Raw genomic sequence first — 14,218 nt, forward strand, 5'->3', positions numbered from 1 at the left:
TGGCCCTGTTTGGGAGCCTTTTTAATTTGGCAAAACTTTTCGATTGGTCCAAGTTTTTGCAACTTTGCCTCCCATCTAAGCCATAGAGGCATTTCAGAGGTGGAGGTTCTGCCACGACTCACCTGAAATCTTACATAGATTCCACACATGGATAGGAAAGCAAGCACCAAGGCTGATGACTATGTGGGCTGGCAGGACCAAGTAGTCAATGGAGTAGTTGATGGAGTAGTGTAGTACAGCATGCTAGGGACTGCTCAGAGTTTCCATTTTTAAATGCACATTTTCACTTAGCATTTCTTATCCACTGATAACCTTTTACATAGCTTTTCGTTTATGTGGTAATGTACTGAAAAATCACAGTACAAGTTGCTTGGTCCTAGTAAGTACTGATGCCATCTAGTCTGTACACTCTGTCCAAGGCTGAGCACACACAACATGATATCTAAACATTCTGATGTCCATGGAGAGAGCTCTGCGTTTGTAAATATATGACAGCGCAGAGCTTGCGCCTCTGACACAGTATGACATGGATGATGCTTGTATTATAAAAACAGCCTCTGAGCCATAGGAGGTTGAGGAGCATTTCTGCTGGGAAGGCGTGATGAGGCATGGCTGACGTTGATGCTGATCCTGAGTTTGACCTCTATCAGCACAGGACAAGTAGCCTGCACTGCACCAGACCTGGCTTCCCAGTACATCACCCCCAGGTATGGGAGGAGTCGGGTTTTCCCAAAAGATCTGGCAGAGGGTGCTCCCACTATGCCCTCTGTAGTATAGGTAGTTACAGAAAGGAGTGTTAAAACACAATCACAAACCATGGTTGAACTGTTTTGTTTTTTTTTACCATCTTTGTAATGCTAGTTACTATGCTTTGCCTTGTTTGCCTAATAATCGAAGCTCAGGTTTTCTATGCAAGAATAAGACTGTTGCAATAAATATTCTGAGAGGCATTTCCACATCTTTCTTGTGTCTCATCTTCGGTACTCTGAATGACAATGAAAGGATAGATTTGTTTCCATGATTTCCTTGAGAAACTGAGTAGTCATGTTTGAGGTTCCGAAACCCATATGGTACCCTGGTATGTTTAGGCGTTCAGACGGGACACTGTGAGCTAGCTCGGAACAATGTTAACATTTCCCGATGGCATATGTGGACTGAGTCCCTATATTCTGATGTTTATGTTGACCAGATACATAGTCCTACTACGTAATGGTCTTCAGGAGATTCATGGCAGTAGGGAGGCCAGGATCAACACAATAAGCTGAAAATGCAGCATCCTTCTGAAAACAAAATGACCACCACTACCAGTCCACGATGGTGCCCATCATGAAATTTACTTCCTCTTGCTGGTTAGGTGTGGCAAGAAGCTTAAAAGGTAAGGAAGTGACTTCACTTCCTTGTGTGACTGAGCATGTTGACAGGTTTTTTGCTGTTGCTCCTAGTTCGCATCAAACTTTCCCTAAAATAGCACCTTTTTTCCTTTTTAGCTGTTCCTTCATGTTCCCTTCCTCTGCTAACTTTTCATCTGACTTAACTCACTTTTTAAGTACCTTCCTGCTCATGATGAAACTCTGATCAAGAATCTGCCTGGAGTCCGTATCCTTTGGCATGCACCACCTGGGGCTTTGCTCTCCCTTGGTGAGAGGTACACATGCATTTATAAAATGTGCAGAATTTAATGATCTACTGTGCTGGCATATGTATAATAACCAAGTGCATCTTCCGTGCAACAGAGAAGATTCCAGTGTTTCTTCCTTTCCCCTAAGTCTCATGTACTGCACTAGCTAAGACGCTCCAACAAGATCGCTTTTAGACCAACAGTCATTTTGTAGCAGGAGGGGGAGGGCAGATCTGGTGGGTTTGACCCTAATCTGGAGGGATAAAAAACCCTAGATCCCAGGGAAAATTGGTCAAAAAAGGGAAACAAACGGGAGTAGGGTCCTGCCGAGACATCTGACCATACCTACAACTAGAATGGGCCCAGCAGTCTTTCAGCCCCACCTGGAAAGGCTGTGGGGAGTTAATACCTAATCTATCATCCACAACAGGAACCGATCAAACCAGGAATCTAGTGAAGACCACAATGACTTCACATAACCACAGTTTTCATCTGTTCTCGTTGCAGGCAATAAGTGCACCTTCACAGGTTTAGTGCAGTTTTTATTATAGTAAGTGTGGGAACTCAGAAGAACAAAACATTTCTTATTGTCAACTGAATTTCACTCAATTTTTAGCGTCCAAATTTAAGCCGGTGTGCCAGAAAAAAAAACATTTTGCAAAATGCCGTTTGAATCACGATAGTATGAGTACCCCCAAATTCATAATTGTACAAATAACCAATATTCCTAAAGTGAGTATTTAGGGCACATTTACCAAATGCATAGGTTTCTTTTATACCCAGTTTTCATTAATTCATCACATATGAATTGCTACAACTAACAAATAAAATATATCAGTGCAACCAGGAGCATAACAGAATAATAGTTGTGTAACTAGGCCATTGTGGCAAAATGAATAACTTCCTTTGCTAGTTCTTATTTTTTCACATTTTTTATTTCAACGATACATTTCTTTGGGAAAATGTTGAGCAAGCAACACAAATGACCCCCCTTCCTGAACTTGGATTTTTGTCTTCTTTACAAAAATGTACATCTTTTAAGATTCACCCATGCGTTCTACATCTGGTTTACATAGGTTCAAACCACAAACAAAATAGGAAAAATGGACTGCCACTTAAACAAATGCAAAAGCAGTAGAATTCTGTTTGTTCCTGAAAGACAGGAAGATTGTGATTGCGGCACAGCAAACCTTGTGTTGTTGCCATTTTTTAACAACAAAAGAAATCACTTTCTTGCACTTATTTCCCCAATGTAAAAAAAAAAAATATATATAATAATTATTTTGCTATATTTTGGAAGCTTTCTCATTCCTTTCAGGGGAATCCACAACCCTGTGGTGCTTTTAGAAAATAAATGTGCAAATTTGGCCTTTTTACCTTTTTTGGAAAAAACAGCTATAAAGGCTCACGTGCTCACGTGCAAAGTGCTCCAATCATCAACAAGGACTCATCACGCTGGGAGGGCCAGGAGGGAGGAAGCCTCAGTAGCTATGGGATTAGAACTCCCTCCCTTCGCTTACCTACCATGAGTGCTATCGCAGGCTTTGGTCATCTTTTTGTGTGCTCTCTGCACTGTGTGCAGTGTGTGTTTCGTTTTAGCGTAATATACTTGGATACATTTTACTAACCATCTAGCAAGGTCTGGTTTGGGAATTGGATTTTTCTAATGTTTTTGTGAAAGCAGAAACACAGCTGCTTGACCTTGCAAATTAATATGGTGTGTTCGCCATAAAACTGAAGAGCCCTCTTAAGGTATAATGTATGCAATGCTCTTTCTGCCACTTATTGAGGTTTCAGAAAGAAAATAGGCAAGTCAAAGGTGTAATTGATATGAAATGGGGAGGTAACCTTTATCAGGAAATGTGGATTTGTCTACAGGGTAACCGGATATTTGTGAACCTGAATAAAAGGCTCTTCCACCGTTAAGGTCCACAATTCACCGACAATGAAGTGATCATTACTAGAAATGCAGCTTTCTAGGAAAGATGCATCATTTGAAAATAATAAGAATATATGGGCACAAACAGCGGTCCCATTAGTCTTGTGGGAACTATATTAAGATTCCAGGTTGGGACTGGTGGTCTCCTTGGAGGAATAACCCTTGAGGTTCTCCATAAATGCTTTGATTACTGGGATCTTAAACAAAAATGCATGTTGTACAGTTTCTCTGCAAGAAGCAATCCCCGTTAAATGAACTTTTACAGATGCGTATGCTAACTCTGACCTTTGTAAGTGTAACGTGTTGCAAATTAAGACCTGAACCGAAGATTGCAGAAGTTAACAGAGTCTACTCACAGAAAAGTGCCCAAATTGTGTCCATTTTGTGGCATAACATGGTTGAGTGGTAGGTCTGCAAGCCTCACACAAAATGAGCATGTGCCTTTCTGGATGTCTCAGGTAACCAAATACAAAGGCCCCACGTGACAAATTACAAGGTTAAATTCACTGAGATTTGGATGTCTCAACTGACCCTGATGTTGGGTCAGGTCATCTGCTCATAAGGAAAATTTATCTTGTTGGTGGGACTGACATTTCCAGTGGCACTAAAGTACCATGCCTGTCTTGCCCACATCAGAGCAATGAGAATGAGCACCATGCTCTCTCCTTCCTCGCTACATGTGGGATGAGAGATAATGAGGGAAAATCGTAGGCAAATATCCCTAACGAGCTCATCCATTGTGCACTGCCCTTGACTGTGTGTGTGGGTATCTGAAGGTGAAGCTTAGGCATTTGCCATTTTTTGCAGTGAAAAACAGATCCACTGTAGGCATCCCTCATTGCCAGAAGTATTTTTGAATAATTTCCTGATGCATCCTTGTTGGCAAGTCCGCAAAGTCGCTGTCCACCCCTATCAGATGCTCAACTAAAAGTCAAATTTGGTGACGACTGGCCCATTGCCATATCGGTTGTGCCCGTGTTGTCAGCTGAAGTATGTTCGTCTTCCTGAATTTAATATAATATTAACATCAGTTTCTCCTGGTTTGGATAGGCTTTGCCTGTGGCTGGAATTAATACTGCAACAAAAAACAGATTTTATCTGCTGAAGGGAGAGATGAGACTGTTTGGTAATGACTGTGGAAACTAACCTACGTAACATTGACACAGCTGTCTAAGGTTGCTGGCAACTACTGCTCTTTACCAGCCAATCGCCCTGATATGGAAAGATATTTATGGAGTTGCGGGCAGGTGTGCTGAAACCACTGATAGGAACTTGGTTAAAACAAATACTGAGGGTGTTGTGACCTCTAAAATTAGAACTTTAAACCAGAAGAGTTGTTCACTTATCACAACTCTAAAACAGCTACGAGGTGCCAAATGAAAGGGGATGTGTGAGTAAGTGCTGTTGCTATACAGGGTCACTATATGATATCTTGTGTGGAGCAGCAGTATGACTTCCTCCAGGGTGGTCATCTGGAAGCTCTCCAAAACTTTGTAACAGTTTAGCAGTCTAAGGTGCACCGTACAGTGTTACCCTTCTTAGTATAAGGAGTATTTCACTTGACCCTTTCAGTGCGGCGAAACAGGTTTTAAATTGTATTTGATGAGAACTGCTTCTACCTCCTCTGGCAGCAGCCAGGTTTGTTCCTGACTGACAGTGTGTCGGTGAGATGGGATGGTGTGGTGTAGTTGAGGAACAGGGCTGGTGTCTTTCTGCTTGCATCTCTTTGGTATAGCAAACTAATGCAGTGCCTCTGAAATAATTTCCTCAAATGTCAGCTTCCTCCTTTTCAGAGGTATTGGGTCTGGCTCGCCTAATATAAGGTGAAATAAGATCTTGCCAGATTGAGGATGAATATAAATCTTCCCCTGCCTGACAGGCTGTTCCACGATGTGGATGGCTGGTGTCATGTCACTCAGCTTTAAGGATGGCATCGAGATGTGTGTTCAGCACAGACTTCAGAGCAGACTTCAGTGCTGAAGGGTTCTGCTCGACGGCTCGGAGCGGAGGTGTGGCTCCGAGGCTTGAGCTGTTAGCTTGAGATTTCTCCAGAGCCAAACTGGGTTCTCAGTGTCAAGCAGACTTAGGCACAGCATCTGAAGCAGACTATTGAGGCCTCTTGAGAATAGTCTCAGGGCTCAAAGCCCAACTGCCTCAAGAGCGGGGCTTCCCCTGGACATAAAACTCTTGTCAAAATTGAACCCCGGAAAGTAGAGTCTCAGATGGCACATGAGGTGTCTGCATCTTCAGTGCAGTTTGTGCCTTACATGCAGGTTTGACTGAGGCCCTTGAACACTTTTCCTCATCCTAAGTTAGAGGCTTCAGAGAAGAGAGTTTCAGGACTTCGATCCAGCTGACCAGCTGGGATACTAGATTGGACTTCTCAATCAGCTCCCACTTTGTCCATTGGTCTGATGACCAGCGCCGGCGGTGCGAGATCCTGGTGCTGCCCACCTATGTTCTTTTCAGTATTTAATAGTCTTTTTGTTTTTGAAGGGCTTGCAGGTCAAACAGCGTGATTAATCCTGGCCACTTGGCAAGTAAACACCGCACCACAGGACTTGCTTTTACATTTGGGACAGAAATGAAGGGTGTGTTCTCCACAACAAAGCACTACCCAAGAGCAATTCTCATACAACCTAGTGCAAGAAGAAACCCCACAGACCGGGTTGAATTTGAGCATTCGTTGGTAGTAGTTGTTCTTCTGATGATGTATAATGGAATTAACATCACTCAGGTTGAACAACTGTTGACCCCAACTCGAGAATCCTTGAGAAGAAGGTGGTAAAAAACAATCTGAGGTGTAGTCTGTGCCCTAGTAAATTGAGGGTTTCTGGGAGGGATCACAAGTTACCTCAAATTTGAAATGTACACTTTGAAGAAAAAAGCACTTTCAACATCCGCACCAAAAACTAAATGCAAGGAGGCAAAACATGCGATCTCCAGCTAAACATACTACAAATAGTTTTTATAAGTGACTACGAAGTTAGGATTCTCTAATCCACTTTGAAATTAATTACATTTTCAGTTAGAAAATGGAGTGATGTACCCAGAGGTATCGCAGCAAATGGGTAGCCCTAAAATGTGAACAAAGAGTCACTTTTGTTTTAAGTGCCAAGAATGCACACAGAGATGCTGCATCAAGAACAGTTGAACTTTGCATGCCATGCATCATCCTGACACACCTTTTCTTGCAGCCCCAACCACAAACCCTACAATTTCACATAATACACATAGATCCCTTATATTGCCAAGCGATTTGCTCTGATGCTGCAATCACAACTGGGTCAAAGATAAATGACAATTTAGGGTGAAACGTGCTGCCTGACTGCAAGGCCCGGTAGATTACAATGACCAGACCACTTGCTAAATCATAAATGAAACTGGACATGCAGTTTTTTGGTTGTCAGTTCTGGAATGATTGAATTAGATAAGACCACAGGAAAAGATTCATATATATTTCAAAGCTTCCTCCAAAAGCCCTGAACCATTTATGCGTATGAATTAACGTATCCAAGTTTACAAACAAGCATAAATGTATTAATTATTGGCTATTGCAATATATGGAAAAATCACATTTTAAAGTTGTACTCACCAACATTAGTCATTGCAGAGGTATTTAGTATTTTCACCATGTAGCTTAAACTTTCAGGGCTACACTTCAGTAACTTGGGTAAGTAATAATCGATGATGTAAGTTGTTTGGAGAGGCTTTCCTTCACACAATAAAAAGAGAAGAGGGGACACCCAGGCTTCATGCCACTGGTCAATCCAGCATTTTCCTTGCATTGTGACCCTTAGATTATCTTTGTGGTTTACAAACATGGCCTCCAGAAGATTACTTGCATACGGAGCAAATGACTGATCACCCATTACTTCTAAGATCTGCGCTGGGATCGTTCTGTCTATTGCAAGTATACTTTCTACACCAACACAGTCCACTAAGCATGCAAGTGATGCATACTTCCCCTTAGTGTGCCATTCTAAACTCAGCAAGCTCTTTGTTAGTCTGGAAAAGAATGGGTCCAGTTTAATATCCAATGCATCCATGGTTGACATGTGTATTTGGAGGAGGTTTTTGAATATTACTTTTGTCTGGTGCCGGACAGCATCTAATGGATGTTCCCAGTGTGTGTAGACATATTCCAGAAGAGTGCCAAGAGTATCCGTATTTCCATTAAGACTGCAGCGAAGGTCTTGGGAGCACGCATTAAGAACATCCAGGGCAGTGCTGGTCCACATGGCTAAGATTCGAGACAACAACATAGCCACGCTTGACTCTTTTAACCTACGAGAGAAACGTTTGTTTCAGATCCAATTACAGAAATGCAAACAAAACAAACATGAGCCATGCCAACTGTCACACCTTTGCATGTTTCTTTTTTAATCCGAATGTTTTAAGTTTTCAATATAATGTAACATACAAAAAGTTGAATAACATATGAAACATCCCATTTATCCATTTTATTCCATTTCAGCCACATAAAGCAGATGCTGCAGAATAAGTCACCTACCATTGGTTAGCTGAGTAGGCTTGACAAAATAAGACGTTACCATCTCTGCAGTATTCAATGTGTATTCGCATCACATGACATAGTATTCATATGACCATCACTCCACCAGAATCCTACCCTGAGGTTAATAAATTAATAATTCAATGTTGGCATTCTTGTTCTACTGCAGTTAAAGCACTTTTCCCTAGCCTAGCTCTGCTGTTCAAACCACATGGGTACATTATTTACATGTTTCTGGCTGGCACTGAGAGGTCTTGGCTCAGAAGTCCTACTTTTATGTTAACTTAGGCACTGCCACTGTCCAACTGTCCTGGTTGGGTGATCGAATCCTATTTTTTTGCTAGATTATATGCATGTCCAGAGGCTCAGGTGGTGAGCGCAGGTGTGCATTCAGACTCAAATTTGTGCCACCTGCATGACAAGTAAGAAGCAGACCAAAGCAGTACGAGACAGGTCGACTACAGGATTCCACTTTATTTCAGATTGACATAAAGCAGATAAAGTTATGATTGGGCTGTTTGACGAGGCAATGTAAGCTCGCAGTGAGATGGGTGTGAATGATGACAGCGAATGTTACCTTACCCCAAAGCTATTTCTGCAGTAACTGAGAGACTGCATTAGCACCTGGGAAGTAACTTCCAATAAATACTAAGAGAATAAAGCTCCTTACACGAGGAGTTACAGTAATACAGCGAAAGTGTTGTGGTGTCATAAATTAGGCCAATGAAAAAAGTAGATAAGTGTATTTGATACATTATTTCTCTAGGAAAACAGCAGTAAGTTTCACCATGTAAGTTCCCTTTATGTGAACAATAAAACCAGGTTAACGATAACAGATGTAAGAGAAAAAATGTATGCCATTAAAGTCATGTTGGATGCTCGTTCAGAAAATAAACACCAGGCAATGTATATATATATAAAATGTATGATATCTCCATAACTAATTGGGATTGTAATATTTGCACATATGAAAAATTTCCAATTACGTTTTATCATCTAAGCTTCTCCAGTGCTACTTCTTTAGTCAAATCCGGCATCCGTGAGGCAATGTTTATCTTTATTTAAAGTTTTCTGTGTCTAAAGATTACAACAGTCCTACCATCTTGCTCAATAAAACAAATATATCTGATGTAGAGCATAATGCTCCAATGAGAACAATTCCTGGCTTTTGCTAAGTCATACAACTTGCTTCTGAAGAATTAGACCTAACTGCTAAAATATTCCCCTCCAATAACACTTCACAATTCACAGTCCTGTAAGATACAGCTTTGTTTCTACTTCCAACATATATTACCTACCCCCAAATTTGAACCGTACATCTTGTCAGTATGTCAATATCCATGTAAATGCAATATTTCAGTCTGGCCCGTTGGTATTTCAAGGGCCGTGCCATGTCAAATAGGATCAATTCTTCTTTGAGACATCAAATTGTAACCTCATTTCTCATGTTTGCCTAAGTTGTGTCATTGGGTCATTTTAGAAATATTATAGGCAGCCATTTACCTTCCTAATTGCTCCCTTTCGCTATTTGTAGGAATTTGTAACTGCCCATTGACTCCATGCAAATATCTGGCGGTGCAGACCAAGTTCAAGGCTCTTTTAAGGGTCACATACCACTAAATGTCACCATCTGGTATTGGAACACTGGAGTGAAATTCCACAAATGAAATCATCCCATCTCACTATACCAGCTGAAGTCTGTAGCTTCTACTAATTTTGATAATCTGATTGCTCATATATAGGATTCAACAGTTAAAAGTGCCTCCAAACCCACAAAACTAACATTTCCACATTTCTCCTATTGTTCTAAATTTGGTGTAAGTTTAAAAAAAGATTTGGTTTCAATGTGAGTCCTAGCTTGTTTAGATCACCACCACATTGTGTCTGAACTGTAAATTGAGTCTACTTGAACCAGCCAAAATGTGAACTCACCATCTTCGTTCCTAATCGGTATAGGTTTGGAGAGGGTCAGGAAGTGGATGTCTAAGCTCCTGCTAAGTTTGTGCTATGACATGGCCAATGGGCATTTATCAGGAGATAAAATCCCTTGAGCTAGAAGGCTGAATGGAATGCACTTGGAAACAAGATATGGGGGGTCATTCTAAGTCTGGCGGGCGGCGGAGGCCGCCCGCCAGACTTCCCCCACCAAAATACCGCTCTGCGGTCGAAAGACCGCTGAGGGTATTTTGGGATTTGCCCTGGGCTGGCGGGCGACCGCCAAAAGGCCGCCCGCCAGCCCAGGGCAAATCATCCTTCCCACGAGGACGCCGGCTCAGAATTGAGCCGGCGGAGTGGGAAGGTGCGACGGGTGCAGTGGCACCCATCGCGTATTTCAGTGTCTGCAAAGCAGACACTGAAATACAAAGTGGGGCCCTCTTACGGGGGCCCCTGCAGTGCCCATGCCATTGGCATGGGCACTGCAGGGGCCCCCAGGGGCCCCGCGGAACCCCAGGATGGCGGTATGGGGTGTCAGAATCCCCATGGCGGGGGGGATTCACATGGGCAGCGGAAAACCGGCGGGAGACCGCCGGTTTTCCGCATCTGACCGCGGCCGAACCGCCGCGGTCAGAATGCCCTGCGGGGCACCGCCGGCGGTGCTCCCGCCGACCCTGGCCCCGGCGGTCTCTGACCGCCGGGGTCAGAATGACCCCCATAGTTTATTATTTCCAATCACAGGCCTACTATTGTGAACCACATGAACACAGGTGACCATCAATCCTGGCACCAGCAGAAGCATCACTCCTGTAAATGATTTACACCAAGTCTTGTGATGTGTTGATAAAACCAGCATAAGCAGTGACATCATTTCAGGTCTTTAAAATACGCAGCAGTGTATGTGTCAGTCTTTGGACATCTAGTGTCATAGTACATGCACATTTAAAGCATCTCTAAACTATGAAATATTATATGTACAAAAACCAACATTTACCGTGAACTGAGGGATAATAAAACCGATAAAATCCCTGGGAGCAGTTTTTCTCCATTCCAGCCCATGCGTCCTTGTCCCCAATCCAGCATGGCCAGAGCTCCATGACACAAGAAGAGGAGGACTGAGTCGGGCACGTCTTCCTTGCACAGGCTCCCACAGCTGCTCAGAAACCAGTCTGGTAAACCTGCTGAATCCACTGACCGGAGTAACAGGTTACTCACCTACGTAAGAAGAATGACATTTGAAAAGATTACTTCACATGTGTACTGCTTAAGAGCAATCTTACAGCAAATGATGTGGATATACATGACTACAAATATGTATAATTGTTTCTTACGGTTAGCAATATCACTGGTTTTAACGTACAGAGTTTAGAGGTGTTAAAAGTACATATTTTAATTTAAGCCACTGTAAGTGTCTCAAAGGCACAGCAAGTAGACAGCACCAAGGACCATTTCACACTGGGTGTGCTTCTTGACAGATGGGATACTCCCACATTGACCATATGTTCTGGACAGGGTGTCACAGAGCACACCTGAACACTTGTGTCTAATAGCTGCAGCACAGCGCTATGAAGGTGGTCATAAAAGCTAAAATACATATGTTAAACATTTTCTTTCCGTTTTATATATCCTACCACTATCCGATACCGAAATCCGGTCTCTACTACTTACACAATATTTGCAATGTTGAACCTCTAAAAACAGACACAGGGTTTTCCATCGCATACTTTCCAAATCCCAAAATCTACATTTCTCTTTAACAACAGCACCTGCCTGCAGCCTAATATCTCAGCATAAATCCCTAGTTTCAATCATTTTCTTAAAAGGTTTTTATTTATTTGAGCTCATACAGCCAACTGACTAAAACATTCATCAAAGACAAATACATGTAAGTCATTGCAGGTTACTGATTTTGAAATCCTGCTGTAGGGCAGGCCCACAGCATAAATAACAATTTCTAACATACCAGTTGTATATTCCCAAAAATAATTCAGTGCAGAGTTCAAATTAAACATCGAAAAGCAATATAATGATGGAGCACAATCTTGGCCTATGCGCAAACCCACAATGGGGGTGCCGTCTGTGCTTAACAGCCAGATATAGTAAAAATTTCGTAATTTTGAGAAAACAATCGGACAGAAATGGGAAAATATGATGCAGAAGAGGCAGCTGGGGTGCCCGGCTACAAAATGCAAATTGTTTATGTCGATATCCTTCAAGGAACATCAGCATATTATAGATTACAATAAAATGCAACAGCCTTGTACTCACGTAAGTGCTAAGGAATGCAGCTGGCTTTCCCAAGCCTAATTAAAGTGCAATAGAATAAAGTGCCATGTGCAGCTAAATTCCCCCAAACTATTGGAGTAAATGCTACATGCTTTGAAATAAATTATTGAAGTGACCTGAATAACAAAAGTCCTGTGTACTCCATACAAAAAGGCCAGACAGACTTGCCTACTAACATACTTAGTAAGACCTCCTAATGGAGCGAACCGACAACTGAGCTAAAAAAAGATTTAGTATCATATAAAGTGCAACATGCTTTAAAATGCAAACTACTGCAGCAGCATGAATAATATTCTAGTGCACTATTCAACGTGGAGAATGGAGTCAGTAATTTTTTAATAAATAAAAAAATACTGGAATTCCCGATGGAACCGACCAGTCCCGAAATACATTCAAGAAGTTCAGAATGGTACTGAATAGCTGCAAACCTATTATATCCCCCCCACACGCTTTGCATGAACTTCTTCGATTTTTTTTGTCCTCAACATTTCCTCCCACCATCTCTGTAATGCAGGGAGGGGCCTGATTAGTGCTCCTATTTTAAAAGATCAGGGACTGGGCTACAGTTATTGCAATTGAGATAAAAACCTGGCCTGTCTTACAAATTTTCTGGCTCTCCTTTGAGGTCCAAAAAGTACCAGACTAGGGTTGGGGACAAAAGCGGTTTTTACTCCCTTACTTATCAAGGAGAATAGCAATCCCAGAAATTACTTAGTTTTGGGCACGTATAGAATATATGGAGCCAATCCCCGCATCATCCCGTTGGCAGTGAAAACATTGGTCAGAGACGTCCAAATACATTTTATGCACAGCATTAGGAGTGTAGTATGCCAAGCACTGGGAGAGAAAGGACTTTCTCTTAAAGTTTGCAGCTCTCAGCAACTTGTCCTCCAACTCACAGATGACCTGCCAATTGTTCTCCATAAGTCTACATTGAGTTTTTTCAAAGATTCTTTCGAGGAACCCAGGAATAATATCCTGACTCAAATGCTACGCAGCAACCTGTAGCATGTCCCGATGATTGTGAGCCCGCTCTTAACCAATGTAAGCCCTGATGTGGTTCCTTGCTGGGATCATATGAATTAAAACCAAAGTGAGTTCATTGTAAGAAGCTTTACCTAAAGCGGTTACCTTGCCATCCCACTTTTGCCCCCCATCCCCAATATCACCCCTACCTTGTCCCAGGCTGTTAATTTGCCCCTTATAACAAAATGTGCAAGCTCCTTAAAACCATGGAACACCCAAAAAGACAGCATAGCCCTTGATAAAGACAGGCCAAAATAATTGCATTCCTGGATCTGAAGGTAGCTGAAGCCTGCTGGGATCTGGTAATATTTGTATAAGAATGTTATCCTACTCCCCAACTCCTGAAGTGTATTCTGGCAGTTTAGCAATTTTTTATGGGAGCTGGCAATCTAATTGCAGGTTCCTGCACCATGTTCCTTAAAAAGTAATTATCTAATACTCCCTTGCCTTCAAGTAATCTTCCTACTAGTTCAAGATGAGTCACTTGGTAGTACGTCGGATTATGCGGAAGCGCCAGACCTCCCTTGTCCTTCATGAGCTGCAAGACGCCAAATTTAACCCTAGGGGCCTTCTTATTCCAAATAAAACTTCTAAAAAGAGAATAGAGTTCTTGAAAATAACTACTGTTAATTTTAATAGGAATGTTGGAAAACAAAAACAGAAACCAAAGTAATATCGACATCTTAACTAACGCTATCCTCCCAATAACCGTCATGGGGAGGAGAGACCATCTACCAAGTAATTCTTGTGCCATCCTCTACACAACAATGTAGTTCAGCTGAAATAACTGAAAAAGATTACCAGATACGTATATGCCTTAATACTTGATTGGGCTTTGAGCACTAGCCTGATGTTGTAGAAAAACAGGTAGTCCTTCAACTGGTGCATTAACAAGCAACAT

At 42.0% G+C, this 14,218-nt stretch overlaps 1 protein-coding gene across 4 annotated transcripts in view; it reads right to left on the reverse strand.

The window, feature by feature from the left end:
- THADA (THADA armadillo repeat containing) overlaps positions 1-14,218 on the reverse strand; it is a 1,551,972-nt gene that overhangs the window by 1,389,122 nt on the left and 148,632 nt on the right. For all 4 annotated transcript variants that reach the window (XM_069233992.1, XM_069233989.1, XM_069233988.1 and 1 more), the window contains exons 11-12: positions 11,000-11,220; positions 7,153-7,844 (exon numbers count right to left, since the gene is read on the reverse strand). In XM_069233992.1, coding sequence (XP_069090093.1) covers positions 7,153-7,844; positions 11,000-11,220 — 913 coding nt within the window. The remainder of the gene's footprint in view (positions 1-7,152; positions 7,845-10,999; positions 11,221-14,218) is intronic.

This window comes from Pleurodeles waltl, chromosome 5 (assembly GCF_031143425.1).
Source record: "Pleurodeles waltl isolate 20211129_DDA chromosome 5, aPleWal1.hap1.20221129, whole genome shotgun sequence".
NCBI lineage: Eukaryota > Metazoa > Chordata > Amphibia > Caudata > Salamandridae > Pleurodeles > Pleurodeles waltl.